This window comes from Rhyacophila brunnea, unplaced genomic scaffold (genome assembly GCF_057557595.1).
Source record: "Rhyacophila brunnea isolate RB1 unplaced genomic scaffold, BYU_Rbru_1.0 scaffold_8, whole genome shotgun sequence".
Classification (NCBI taxonomy): Eukaryota; Metazoa; Arthropoda; class Insecta; order Trichoptera; family Rhyacophilidae; genus Rhyacophila; species Rhyacophila brunnea.
The window spans coordinates 10811207-10826012 of record NW_028233350.1 but is presented as its reverse complement, the minus strand read 5'-3'; the positions used below and the strand labels follow the sequence as shown (position 1 = coordinate 10826012).

The 14806-nt window shown below is 32.7% G+C and overlaps 1 protein-coding gene across 3 annotated transcripts; it reads right to left on the bottom strand.

Moving 5' to 3' along the window:
- Window positions 1-289: 289 nt before the first annotated feature.
- LOC147063901 (lysozyme-like) lies at window positions 290-13849 on the bottom strand. 3 transcript variants are annotated; one of them, XM_085958880.1, is made up of 5 exons: window positions 13666-13849; window positions 8552-8887; window positions 4088-4180; window positions 3079-3232; window positions 290-524 (listed from the first exon to the last, which is right to left on the bottom strand). In XM_085958880.1, the coding sequence occupies exons 2-5, from the start codon at window positions 8645-8647 to the stop codon at window positions 361-363; spliced, it is 507 nt and encodes a 168-aa protein (XP_085815006.1). In that variant the 5' UTR covers window positions 8648-8887; window positions 13666-13849; the 3' UTR covers window positions 290-360. The 3 variants fall into 3 exon arrangements, with proteins under 3 accessions (XP_085815006.1, XP_085815007.1, XP_085815008.1); XM_085958881.1 differs by lacking the exon at window positions 8552-8887; XM_085958882.1 differs by lacking the exons at window positions 4088-4180; window positions 8552-8887.
- Between the last annotated feature and the right edge of the window lie 957 nt (window positions 13850-14806).

Below are 14806 nucleotides of genomic sequence, written 5' to 3'. Positions count from 1 at the left end.
TATTTGAAAAGCACACCCAATTTACCCTAATTTTTGATCATACGTATTGACGGTTTATGGCGTTTTTTAAGGTTCATTCTTTGGCCATCATATAGGTAACCAAAATATCCATCTAAATATTCTAAATATATATCTAGCTCAAAAATTTTCAAAAACCGTTTTAGGGGGATTTCAAACTCGGCGCTTCATATTATTAGTAAATAGATGTAATAATATTTTTTGTTGGACAACCGAAACTTGCAGTGGGATGTTTTTCCGTAAGATTTTTGAGAAATTATAATAAAACAAATTTTATAAAATAACATAATATTATGGTTTATTCGGAAAACAATGCTATAAAATATGTTTAATACACATTGATTAAACTTTACAATAGTAGTTTTCAATAAATCCCGCACTCAGTTGCAAGATTTGGAAGAGTTTTTCCTCTACAGTTGTTTTTCCACGCGACCCATGCTCCAAAGCCGCTTTCGTTGAAAATCTGTTTGGCACAGGTTGATGTGTGATGTCATCGGTAATTACTCCTATAAAAATACAACAAAATTAAAAACATTGGTACCGATAATTGATTGTATTGTATTCGTTTGAAAAGAGTGCAGTCTTTATTTAGATAATAAATACACAACTACTCAAATATTTCGGGATTGGGACAACTGGACTCCGGACAATTTATTGGACGCCGCACTGTCGTAGACACGTATACAGAACGTAGAAGAGGTATTTTAATCAGTTTCTATCTACTACTTAGTAGTTTTAATTCATTTTACTCTTAATATAATGTATTCGTTATTGCGGATTGAGAATTACCATGCCTAATGCTTTATATAAAATAAGAAAAAAATTCTTTTTTCGTTGGAACTTGAACATATGCAAGATTAAATCATTATTTACGTCTGCATATTTACATTCTCACAAAATATTAAATCATAATATAATCATTTAAATATAAATAATAATATTAAAGTACCTATAAGTACCTAACGTCTATTTATTTTCGAATTCCGTGGCGTCTAGTTGTCCCGGTGCCAAATCGTCTTAGACCCAATATTTCAATAGTCTGTTTATGAAACAATCTTTCGATAAAATGTTATATCAGTGTATTTGCCTGATAGGCGAATGTCTGTATACTTATACTTTCCTGTCTGTATTACGGGTTGCATGTGGGTATTCAACTTATTCATAAAATTATTTAATTATTCATCATGATGGTAATTCTTTTAATTAATAATAATAATATGGTTATTAATCTATTATCTCATAATATGAACTACATAATATTGCATTAATAAAATACAGATGTCGCTATTTTCTCGCACAGTTTCAATGCTTTTAGGTCGAAAATTTTGGCACACTACACCTTCTTCTTTATGTGCCGTGTAGCATCGTTTTTAACGCCATCTCTGAAAAATATGACGCAGTCTCTTCAATTATTGCATCCTTTTTTACAATCTATTTTCACCTGCATGATTAATTAAAGTATTGAATGCTAGTAATTCCAGTAGGTATCTAAAAAAAATATGATTTTAAAACTTCTCAAAGCGAATGAGATTCCACAGGTTTTTTTAAACCAATATTGTTAGAATTTTTAATACCTAAATCTTCTCCAATCTAATATTTATGTACCCTTTATTTCATTATATTTTTTTGTTTAAATTAAAATCCGTGCGGGTCTATTCTATACACAAAACGACTATCGACCGCTAAAGTGATAGTATTTATTATATATTTGTAGTGAGGTATTATAATGGTTACAATAAGTTAGCCGTATAAACAGTCAAAACTGTCTATCTCGATCTAAATTTTATCACACCCAAGAGAGGTGCTGTTAAAATATAGCACTTATTGCAAGAATTACAACCAACTTATTGTAATTGTTACAACAAGTGCTAATACTTTGATACAAACCTACTCTAGTTAGCCGTCGTATTTATCACTTTATCACTTTAGCCGTCGATAAGAGTATAAAATAGACCCAATGATACATGAAAACAAAGAAGAGATTATATTTCTCCAAATACGGTTCTGTAAATATTAAGTAAATTTGCGTATTACGTTATAATATACTTAATTAATTATAAGGTATCTTCATTCCTAAGCGTCAAATAATCGAGAAATATAAAATATATTTGAGGTTGAGTGATAATACACATTTTTGTTCGGTTATCGTGAAATATGTAAGAAAGCAATTGAATGAGAAAGCAATTCAAAATAAAGCCGACTGAGTATCATTCCACATAAAACAGCTTTCGCCTCTAGTTCTCTGAAACTTCTGCGGGGAATTCATATAAGTTGGAGGACTTCAGGATGTGCTGCGTAATCTAAATATCATACAACGCGCAAAGTAGGGATGGGAAATTATTATATTATAATTGCGAATGATTAAGGTTTTCTTTTATTTGTTCTACAATTCGATGTGGATCGAACAGGTTACTAAGCAGACTTTTTTTCTACAAAAATTTGAAAGGTATTAGATAATTACTTAACGTATTATTTTGTTCATGCCACAACATGAGATTTTTATTGACCCAGGATTCTAACTCAAGACCTATGAGACACGGACACGTTACCACTTTTGAGAGGTCTCGTGATTTGGGAACGAGAGCTCTGTGTTTGGTGTGACCAGGAGATGAGAATGGAGAGTCGTCAGGAGGAGAGATGAGAAGTCAATATTTGGTGGTGGTTGCTCCGATGGATGCAGGTGCGAGTTTTATTTGCAGCGTTAACAGTCGGTACAGGAGTGTGTTACAAGAGCATTATATTACAATACGTATGTTATATTGTCCCGAGGTCCGAACTCGTGGGACAAGAGCGACTAATCAACTATGACCTGCTAATTATAAATGTACATGAATATTCGGTAAATTGCGAATCATTGTTGATGAAGTTTGCTATTGAGAAATCTGCTGGCCTCCTGTAGATGCGACTATTGTGCGATAGTTTAAATGATTTGATAATTCTTAAAATGTTGAAATAATGATGACTATGCCCGAGGTCATTGACCACTATACCACTCATCCATCGCGGATGCGGGATGCATGCATTATGTAGGTAACATCAAATATATAAATATTATCTTACTCTTGCAAGTTATTCCGCATTTATTGCCTGTCGAACCATTCTTGCACCATACTTGATTGTTTATCTGGAAAAGTCCATAATCACGTGAGCCATCATCGTTGGGTCGTCCAATAATTGCAGTTCTTCGACTGCTTTCAAACTCAACTAAACACACCTAAAAATAAATATTATAAAAACAATTAATAATTACGGCGTAAATTAAACAGCTGTCTACATATTTGAATGCAATGAAAAAAATATATGGTAATTTGTATTTGTTCTATTGCTTCATTATAATACGTATCTAAGTTAATTGTCTTTATATTGTGATGCCATGCAATATTCTGATAGCGAAATTCTTGAAACCTAAAATCCCAAAAGCTAAATACTCACAAAATTGATTTCCTAAATGACCAACTACCTGAATGCCCAAAAATCTTCAAAATACAAATCGAAAAAAATCATTTAGTGTTATGAGAATTAATACTATGATAATATGTTAACTAATAAATTAGTTTATTTTTTCATTGCAACTTCCAAAATCAGCGGTTTGAAAACGGAACTAAGGATAAAAGAAAGACTTTTTTTAATCATGTGACTCGGAGGGTGCGTGACAGTTTGTAAAGACTGATAGTTATAAATTGGTGGAGTAAAAGTCAAAGAGGAAGAGGAATAATAACACGCCCATGTTGACCTATCAAATAAAAAAAATGCGACCGTATTATCACTGGTATCAGAAATCCACTCAGCTAAGTTTTCTGTCCATGAAATTCATGATCCTCACTACTGAATATAGCCACTGATAAAAGATTGATAGATATGTTACACTATTTAAAAAAATACATATAATCTAAACGATATATCATTAGAATTAATAATATTAATATAAGTATATATCCATGTACCAAATTCTTGGTCGAATTCGAATGGTTTGATGCATCGACTCAATAATTCATCATACTTATTTCAAATCAAGATACCTAATATATGCAATGTTAAACACATTATAAAATTTTACGATAATTCTTACAATCAGGAAGCGATGCCCGTGAAAATCTTTGCCTCTAGAGCTCCCTTGCCAAATCACACCTCGTAAAGGTTTTGGCAGCTGATGAAAGATACACTGAAAAATACATACAGGTTACAAGTACTAAGATTTTCATATTGACTGTAAGTCGGCTCGCACATTGGAACTCGTCTCGCCTAAAAACGCATCGAATACGTCGATGTGACGTCATCGTAAACCAAGAAACAAACGTTATTAAATGGACCTTCGCACATTGGCCGTTGCAACTGCGACGCGAGACGATCCGCTGATGCAACATGTCGAATTTCGAACAGCCTGCATGTCGTATCTAAAACAAGACGACTCCGCGCAAGCGCACAGCTGGCGGCCATCGGTCATTTCTGTCTTTGTCTCTGTCTGCAATGTCATTGCTCGCTCACGCCACCGCGTTTGACGTTTGTTCATACAATCAACACAATAAAAATGGCAAACGAGAGACTTCTCTTTTTTCGTGTTTGACGTTTGCCGCTGGGCAGATGTGCGAGGATGTACGATGCAACATTCGTCGAAAGTCTTAGAACTTTTGATTTATGGCCGTTAGGCACACAAGGCGAATTGTGATGTGCGAGCCGGCTAACGATTGTCCTGTTAGAGTTCGAATTACTGTAATCCATCCAAAACTACCTTTTATATTGCACATTTCAATACGTAGTTACCAACCCACTATACAAAATAAATATGACATTGCTTTGTAATCTTGTAATACAATAATAAATACTTTGTTTTATACTAAGTCAATAAATATTGCATGGGACCTTTTAAAAAGAAACATTTCTAACGTTTACTAAATGGTACTGACTACTGTAGTATAATATGTGTGTTTGCTTTATAAACCACAACAATATAATAATCATGAATAGCAATGGATTCATTGATACATTATAATCCATTGAAAACTGTATAATTTCATTTATTTCTAACAAATCATTGATTTATTTGTCGTACTTCTGATACTAATAACATATAAAATTTTATGTGTTATTAGTATTCAAACAATATTTGATTTTTTTTTCAGAAATTATACCCACAAGAGGGACTTCAAAGACTTGCCAATATGTTATGAAAACTGCCGTTTTTTCCCCTCATAATATGTATCGTCAAATATTAAAACGAAAAAGTAGGTATATTATTTAAACGCTTTATTTTATATTTTCATAAAAATCATTATAGTCCAGTCAATCTGTACTTTTTGGTTGCAAAAGGTGGGGTAGAAGATTTTTTTCCCTACTTGTATAGATGATAATGAGTAAGAAAAAAATGAGTTTGCCAATTTGGATGACTTTGGCAAAACTCTTGGCGGGCAAAGAACCGCAAAATTTTGGTTTTTTTTTTTGTTTTTCGCTTATATCTCTAAAACAGTCGGTCGTAGCAAAAATATTATAATATACAATTTTAAAGCTTATTAAATTTCCTAAAATTTTTATATTTTACGTTTTTTTTTCTATCGCTGACCATTTATGAGATATTTGCTGTTGAAAACAGTATATATGTATTCGAAAACACGCGTTTTAGTAAAAATCAAACTTAAATCAGAAAAAATACCATTTTAAACTTAAAAACTTACAAATAAACAGTTTGAGGCTACAAACTAAACTTTATGGTCAATGGGTCTAATGTTCCAGGTGGTGCGTGGGATTCGTAGAAAGGGCCACATTCCAATACCCCCACCAGTACCACTGGTGCCACGACACAAATCAGTACAACTTTTGTTTTAGCTTATTCTCCATCGTTTTGTCTTTTAAATAAAAAAAAAATATTTTTCCCATTGTATTTAGATAGGTATTGATCGATTAAAATATGTTTAAAGCTTTAATTTGATAATGAATTTCTAGTCCTCTCCCCCTTAATGAAAATAAATACTAATCTAAATTTAAGATCTTACAAATAAAGTATGTTGATAGTTTTAGTAATGATAGCAAAACAAATGTTAATACCTACAGAATTAGTGTTTTGTCAAATAATCCGAATACATCTTTGCAATGTCACCAAAGGATGAATTTCGGGACCAAACTACTTTATGTAGGAGATGTCCTCCATCAACCACAATAAACTGATAGTTAATGTTGGTGCCGAAAGTCTCAATGCTGGTGAAGCCTTGTAAAATAACGATTTTGTCCCTTTTCTCATACCCTGTTCTGAAAACAGTGACATAGCGTCGCTATAGGATTTGTTTCCCGAATAGACCAAATGTCAATTTTTCAGGAGACGAAAAACAAATTTCATTGTCGTATATTGAAATATCAGTAGATGTATCAATCATTTTTTCTACACTGTATGATTGCAACATTATCTAAGAATAGATTCCAAGAATAATATACTGGTATAAATCAGTAAATGCACAGAAAATGCGTTTTATTTACAAGTACTCGTTGTGGATATTCGGGAAATTTTTAGCGCTCTCTCAGAATAATGGATATTCGGGATAAAACATGGACGTTCGGGACTTAAGACCGTAGCGTATTGCTGCACGGCCCACGGATTACTGAGTGGTTAAAAAGTACGCACCTCAAATGTTATATTTATTTACACGATAATTGGTAATGATAACTTTTACTATTTAAATACCTAATGATCGTAATAACCCAAGTTCGTAGGTAATAATAACATGCGGCATTCGCTTTTTTCGGTTTTTTTCGTAATAAGTAATAAAATAGTTTTTAATAATCTTTTTTTTTAATTCAACGAATAATTCACAAGATTAAAGAATGTACCATTCTAATTATTGAACATACATAATTTTGAAAACCACTTCTGAGAAAATATATTAAAACCAATAGAAAAAATCTTTTTGAAAAAAGTAAGACACCCGGCAGGAATCGTCCCTGCATCTCCTGGGTTTACGACCAAGTCCACGAATTATCCACTATGCTACGAGGTGACATACTTATGACGACAAACTTTAACTATTGGCCTGTTAATACCTGCTCATCAGTATTCTTCAAAATCAAGCGACTATTGGCGATCGGTTTTTGTTTATTAAATAAAAGTAGGTATCTACTACTTCAATTACTAACCGACGTCACGGATTTCTCCAATATTTTATGATGGTACTTACTCGTACTTGCTAACAATTTTATATTAATACTTTTTCAAAAAAAAAAAAAAAACTATGTATTATATCTGTATATTATTATACCTATATATTTCTATAATTAACAATTAAACTTATTACAAACCACCAAATAAATATTATATATTTACTATTGGAATGACAACACAAAATAATAGCATCTATAAATTAATTACCATTGGCTGCTAATATTAGGTAGGTACCAATATCCTAAGTATATAATATTCACCAAATAAATAGTTACTAACATACATATTAAATTAAATTAACTATCAGCGCATTCAAAAATAAATCATAGCATCGCCTTTATTTTCATAGAAATACCTAGATTAAAAGTAAAATAAAGACAAACAATGTTTGATTAATAATAATTTGAAATAATAATTATTTTTTACGTCATAGTAGTTGCCGGGTCATACTGTAGAATTCATATAACCGTTGGGATTTTGTGTCATTTATCAAAACAAAATGCAGTTATTTAGGTTAAAATACTCACTTCCATAACTTTACTATAAGTTCAGGGCAAACTGGTGATGTATCAGCTATAAACGATCTCTTCAAATTAGATGAATTCACTATTAAAACAATAGTAACTTTAAAAACAATATCAATAAGACGAAATTTGAAAGAGGATTCCAGACGGCCGAAAAATATGAAAGTGGGCGTGATTGTTTTAGAGCTAGACAGCGTGAATGTGGGAGCGAGATGCACGGCGTCAGCGTGGTTTGATTGGCTAAAAGTCATATTCGGGAAATAAAAACTCAGCCAGAGATTTATTTCGACCGAAATTAACTTGGATATTCAGGTACGAATAGTTGGACATTCGGGAGAACAACACGGAGTAATTGTAACTTAACATGGCGTATTCGGGTTTTTCAAAAAAATATCTCTGTTCCTAGATAAAAAAATATTTTTTTTATAAATGATTTTGGTAGAGTTCGATAAAAGAAATTGAACTGCATTAAAATGTCGATTTCGACAAAAATGGATATTCGGGAAACAAATCCTATAGCGACGATAGGGTAAGGTGCTAATTCATATTATGTAAAGAAACGTTGCAAATCTTCCTCCGTTTTTTTACATATACATATTCTTTCAAATAGGATAAGCGGATCAGCTACAACAACTTTAGCGCTTCCTGCGTTCATACTATCGCCAACGGATGCAAGGGTAACATTTTTGTCTTTTCTTTTGAATTTAACATTGTGAAAGTCATTACCGACCAATCCCATTTAACCCCTTTTCTTGGGAATTATAGCAGTTTATTGCTGTTGCTGCAACAATCCTACTACTCAATGACATTATCTCGTCGGTTTTGGGAAATGGTTAGTGTAATGATAGCCATTCAAGAAGCTTACATGAGTCAGCGTTGTCTCGGTCAATTCGGGAACTTCTCTTGTCAACCTGCTGTTCCGATGATTCGGACTGAACATTACAGAATGAATCAATTTCATTGCATATATTCTGCATACTGACCATTACCAAAGTCCATCTGGTTAGAACACTGTCAGTTATACCTCTGTCCTGTGTTAGGCCTCCATAAATCTTCATTGTTTTCATTCATGTATGCTGGATGGCCATATCCGACCAAATTCCACTCCAGTGTTTGTCAGAGCGACGTATCGTAAAATATCCTCTGCTAGTAAACTCCTCAAATTCAGCAGCGTCCATTTCTCTTTCAGTTGTTACATATCCTGAATATACAAATTGGCACTTTTAGCGGAAATAAAATGGCCTGCTGTATGAAAGAATGAAATCATTTTTTCGATACTTGTCAAATGAAGGTTCCAGTCACCAGTTCGTTCGGTCTGAATTAAGTGTTTGATAAGAGTTGTCATTCGAAAATACTGTAACCATAGTTTTGCAGTGGGACCATTATTTTCTAGCAAACACATGGTTTTTTCAAATTCATTTATGACCATTATGAGGACAGTACCATTAGACTATGGTAGAGATATCACTAGTAAGGTGATGGAGTGCACCTACTACTTCGGTTAGTTAAATTATTGTATCCCAACACAATACACATTTAAAGAATAAACATAACTGCGGGCGCGATGGAGACTAAACTAAAGCAAAAGTGGTAATGATTGGTGTCGTGGCACCAGCGGTACTGGTGGGGTTATTAGAGTGTGGCTCTTTCTACCACTTCCATGCACCATCGGAAACATTGGGCCCATTGACCACAAAGTCTAGTTTGTAACCCCAAACTGTTTATTTGTAAGATCTTAAGTTTAAAATGGTATTTTTTCTAAATTTTAGGAAATTTAAAGAAAAATTTCCCTAAAAAATTTTAGAAAATTTAATAAGCTTTAAAATTGTAAAAAATAATATTTTTGCTACGACCGACCGTTTTTGAGATATAAGCAAAAAACCAAAAAAAAAAACCCAAAATTTTGCGGTTTTTTGCCCGCCAAAAATTGTTCCGAAGTCATCCGAATTGAGAAACTTGTTTTTTTCTTACTCATAATCATCTATACAAGTAGAAAAAAAATTTTCTACCCCACCTTTTGCAACCATAACGTATTTTTTGGTCTAATTTGACTATTAATTATTAAGATAAAATTATTAACATTCCTCTGTTCAGGCAGAACTCAATACGTTGAACTAAAATCAGCTTCAAAAATAATTTATAGTTACATATACCTTTATAATAATAACATAACAACGATGAGTTATCGGTAAGTATTTATCAATCTTCTTTAAATGTGTTAATCTTGCCCATTTTTTGAATAATAAAATGCCTGATTCTTGTCAAATTTGGGATCACAGAGATTATCAATATAATTTTTTATCGTAAATATTTTACTAAAATTATCTCGTCCTAAATTATACTAATGGTTTTATAAATGCGTTTAAAAATTAATAAATGTAAAAAATCTTAACACCACTGCACATTCATGTACTAAAATATGACTATATTCTAAAACATTAGAGCGAGGGGTTTAAAAGAATACTATTTTATGTAATAAAAATACTTTATGCAGTCATCAAATGTTTAAAATAAATATAAAGGATAATAAGGCTTCTTATTATATAAATAGATTATCTACAGCGTTTAAGATATGTCCAGGATCATGCTTTGAAAATAGAACAAAAGTTCCATTTTGACCTACGCTGAGCATGTCCCCCCTTAAGTTAAAATGAATACTCAAAATGAATAAGTTCAATAAATGTGCAAAAATCAAATCAAAATGAAAAGTATTTTAATTACATTGAATTGTACACCCACGATGACCGCGTGGATTAAGGGCTGGTCTATAGTGTCGAGGGTCCCTGATTCAAATCCTGGGTTTGGCAAGTTCACATATTGTTTTTCAATTTGTGCATGAGTCAGAGTATGGTCCTACTAGGTTGAGCAAGTGGCTGACATCCATTTCTCGTAAAAAAAAACCTGTTAATACAAACCTCCACTATGTGGAAGCCGTACTATGATCCTATTAGGATCGGACATGGTCAAAAGAAAAAAAAAAGAATGTAATTCACGTGGCAGCAAGGCATTTGGTTTATTGAAGCGATTCGAAATGATTCGCGTAGCATTGTTGCACTACTTTCTGTTAGACTATTTGCTGGATATGTTGCACTCGAGTAGATTCCCTTCATTTGAGCACTTTGTGACATACGACACTTTTTGTTTTGTTGTCAGGTGCGAAAACATACAAAGCAGATGGTTTGCCGACACATGAACATGCTACGTACAATTGACCGTGAGAGAAACATTCATTTTATAGATTCAGGCCACAAACACTCAAGGATTGGTCTTGTAATTTGTTGATTGTCATGCCGAATGCAAGACGAATTGGAAATTGAATTCGTTTAAACTCGAATAACATATCGGTTGGGATCATCGAAATTCACGGACTGAGAACTTCCTCACCTTTGAACATTCCTTTAATTATCGTCGCGTGAATCACATTGCCCATGAGTTTTTTCACCACCAAACGCGTTCCGTTACATAATTTTGGTTGGTTCATATTTCAAAGCATAATGACTACCAAGCCAACCTTCAGTTGTAAATTGTGCGGTGATCCAATGGGCAGATCCAATGAGTTTAAAAATTTAGTTGGATAGTTGGTTGCTTCGTCTTTGTTTGTTACACAGTCGATAGATTTGAAGGAATGCAGTGGACTAACGATTTGACGATAGGCGCAGATCTTTCATAGTTCGATTGAGTGCTTTCAATGAGCGTTTGTGCGCCATTGTGCATTCATCCCCGGTGATGATTTTACTTGCTACCAAAACTTTGGCCATTGTTGAGTATCCAGCAATGTTGCATGTCAGTTTTTTAGTCGTTTGAACGTTTAAGGGCAATTTCAACGTTGAATGAGGCGTTCGGCATCCTTCTAGCAATGTGGCCGCTATCCCAGAAGAAGCAACTGCTACAGCATTTTCGGATCTCGCACGACCAGTAGCCAAACTTAATGACATGAGGAATGTCTTCCTAGTTCCACCGGGCGCGTCGAGGAAAAATAAGCCACCATTTCCATCATCAATTGTCTTCATTACCATATCGTACACTTCTTTCTGTTGGGGGTTCAACAGTGGTACATTCGTTCAAACTGATTGGTTCAATGCATTTCGATCATATTTACGTTCACGTTCCAGTTATTGATTGAAAGCGTCCTTTATTACACGATGTGGCGTTGGCATTCCTAACTTGACTAACAAACTGCCGCACATGAGGTAACACATGTATTCGATCAAAAGCAAAGCCTGGTTATGTATCTCCTCATTCACCTTGAGATCAGGATTCCCTGAACCGACATGAATTCGATGTAAAATGTTGTCTGACATGTCATTCTTGTACTTGTTCCACAGTTCAGGTGGATTCGATGAGAAGCATGTCGAAATAATGATAGCAAATAATGTGCGTATCTGACTTGGAGAAGCAGAACAATTGCTTCAGCGATTGTCATATCCTAATGACTATAGTTTTTAAGAAAATTGAGCTGTTGACAAGAAGCACGAAATGTTGGGCACACTACACCGTTGACAGTTAGACATTTCGACTATCATTCTTTTTTTGCTTGTTTGTTTCTTGTGTATTGTTTCTGTCATGTATCAGAGATGGCGTTGTATACGGATTTAATTTTTTTGTGATTTTCTTACTTTTCGACCGCGCGAGGTTCATTGTTCAAATTCATCTATATCAGGATATCAGTCAAAAGCCGTTCCATAAAAATGTATGAGAAAATGAATTTTCTTCATAATTTATTTTTCCGTAATTAATCCGATGTTTTAATAGTTATTCTGTTATTTGGGGCGGAGACAAATCCAACAAATTAAAGATCATCAAAATCGGTTCAGCCGTTCTTGAGTTACGAATGGTGTAACTAACCCGACTTTGTATATATGCAATATATAGATTTTTTCACATTGAACAAAAATCTATTGTATTTATTCAACTGTTTAAAATAAATATAAAGGATAATAAGGCTTCAAAATTATATAAATAGATTATCTATAACGTTTAAGGAATGTCTAGGATCAAGCTTTGAAAATAGCATAAAATCTCCATTTTGATCTACGCTGAGCATGTGGGTCGTTAACTAGCTGTACAGAATGAAGATTTCCCTTTGTTACACCATTCCGACATACTTTAAATATAAATCATTATTTCAGTTCTTTATTTCATACGTGAAAGGTTCAATAATAAATAATAACGTGGCTTGTTTTTGTTGATCATTTACGCCCACAGATCAATGTTGTCGTATAAAGTGAGAATAACTCCAATAACTCTATTCTTTTTTATGTGATATCTGCTAATATTTTAATTAAACTATCAATTTATCTCATATTATACTTGAATTCTTGGCTCATATGTTGATGTAATATAATAACAATTGCTAATGAAAAATCATGTGGTTTATTATTATTTTTTACATTCATCACCGTGTTTATGGGCCTTGAGAATGAAGGTTCCATTAAAATAGTTTTGTCTTTATGAGAAATGAATCTTAGCCACTTGGTCAACATATTATTAGGTCCATACGGTGCAAAAACAACATATGATTTTGCCAGACCTAAAATTCAGACCCACGATTATAATCCGATACTTTACAGCTCGGCCATCTCGTATTTACGTTATATACACGTATCATCGGAAATTTTACGGTAAAAATATATTTTTTTTCTTCAGTATTTAGCAAATGGAAAATAATCATAATATATTTATATGCATAGCAAATACTAAACACCGGATCTTGCAATTTCTCCAAACTCCTTCCTTCACTAAACCAGTATATTACTGTCAGTTAATCATACTATGTATTAAAATAACTTATTCCATACAGAAAGGACTGTAAAATTTTCAATTTTGTTCATTTATATTTTAGTTGTTTTACGGCAACATCCACATAAAAATGATTGTTATTTGTAAGTAATTTGGATCTGACGTCGGTGAAATAGATAAATTATATTTTAAGATATTACACAAATAGTTATTAAAATAAAAATGTACACTAATTCTTACAATCAGGAAGACACGACCTTGCAAATCCATGTTTCATGAGTTCTCTTCCTAACTCGCACCTGGTAAAGGTTTTGGCAGATGACAGGTGCATTGAATAAAATATACACGTTACTAGTATTAAGAAATTCATTTTGGTTGAAAGTAATGTTGGAGTTTGTGCAGCGAAAAACGTTTTATTTACAGTGATTTAAGCTGTTCGACACTAAGCCTTTTATATTGCGATCTGTGATTGCTAAATAACAATAATTTTTATTTATTTATGACAAATTATATTATTTAATCATTTAAAAGTAAATAATATTGATCGGAATGAATGTAGATAAATACTTTGTTCAAAGTCTGAGTTCTAAATCAATAATATTTATAACATTGCAGCGATTAAAAAATGCACATGTGACGTTTAATAAATATGCACTCAATATATATATTCCATACATCTGTATTATATCGTAAATCAAACACATAAACAAATAGTAATTTTATTATAATTTAATCATAACTCTCATTACTTTACAAAATAAATAAACTGAATGATGATTTTGGTTGAATTTTTTAGACGCTTTTACGTTAAAATTATCATCAACGGCACTCCGAACTAATGTTGGTCTTAGACACTTCCAGCTGTCTATTGTAAGATATCTCTTACGCTTCAGGTTTAAATTCGAATGGATTTAAGTTTTTATTATTCCATTTGAGTCGTTTTTGACGACCCGGGTTTCGCCATTCGGCATCTTCAGGCACTGTGTACACTCACCAAAAGGCAAATAAACACTGACCACGAATACTATTTACTCTAACTTATATAACCAATCAATACAATAAAGTAGGTAAAAACTTATTACCGACCTATCAAGTCAAGGGTTATAATAAAAAATAACAAACAAATTATAAATAGTTGAAGTGTTATTAAAAACCCCCTATCTTATTAATAATAATACACTCGATAAGTATATTATAATAAATTGTCGAAACCTAATAGATAAATTATAAACTTATAAACAATAAAAACACTACATTCAAGGTGTAAAATTGTCCATTATAGGAACAATGGTATTGGAAATTAAAATAATTGACTACCAATCGGCAAAAATGACTCAAATGGAATGGTACAAAATCCATTAAAATTTAAATTCAAATTCCA

Excerpts from the sequence above, each read along its gene's own strand:
- LOC147063901 (XM_085958880.1), bottom strand. The coding sequence starts at position 8,647 with ATGAAATTGATTCATTCTGTAATGTTCAGTCCGAATCATCGGAACAGC. Across the intron at positions 4,181-8,551 it reads CCGAGACAACGCTGACTCAT|TGTATCTTTCATCAGCTGCC; the intron begins GTAAGCTTCTTG and ends TGTATTTTTCAG. Across the intron at positions 525-3,078 it reads ATGCGGAATAACTTGCAAGA|GAGTAATTACCGATGACATC; the intron begins GTAAGATAATAT and ends GTATTTTTATAG.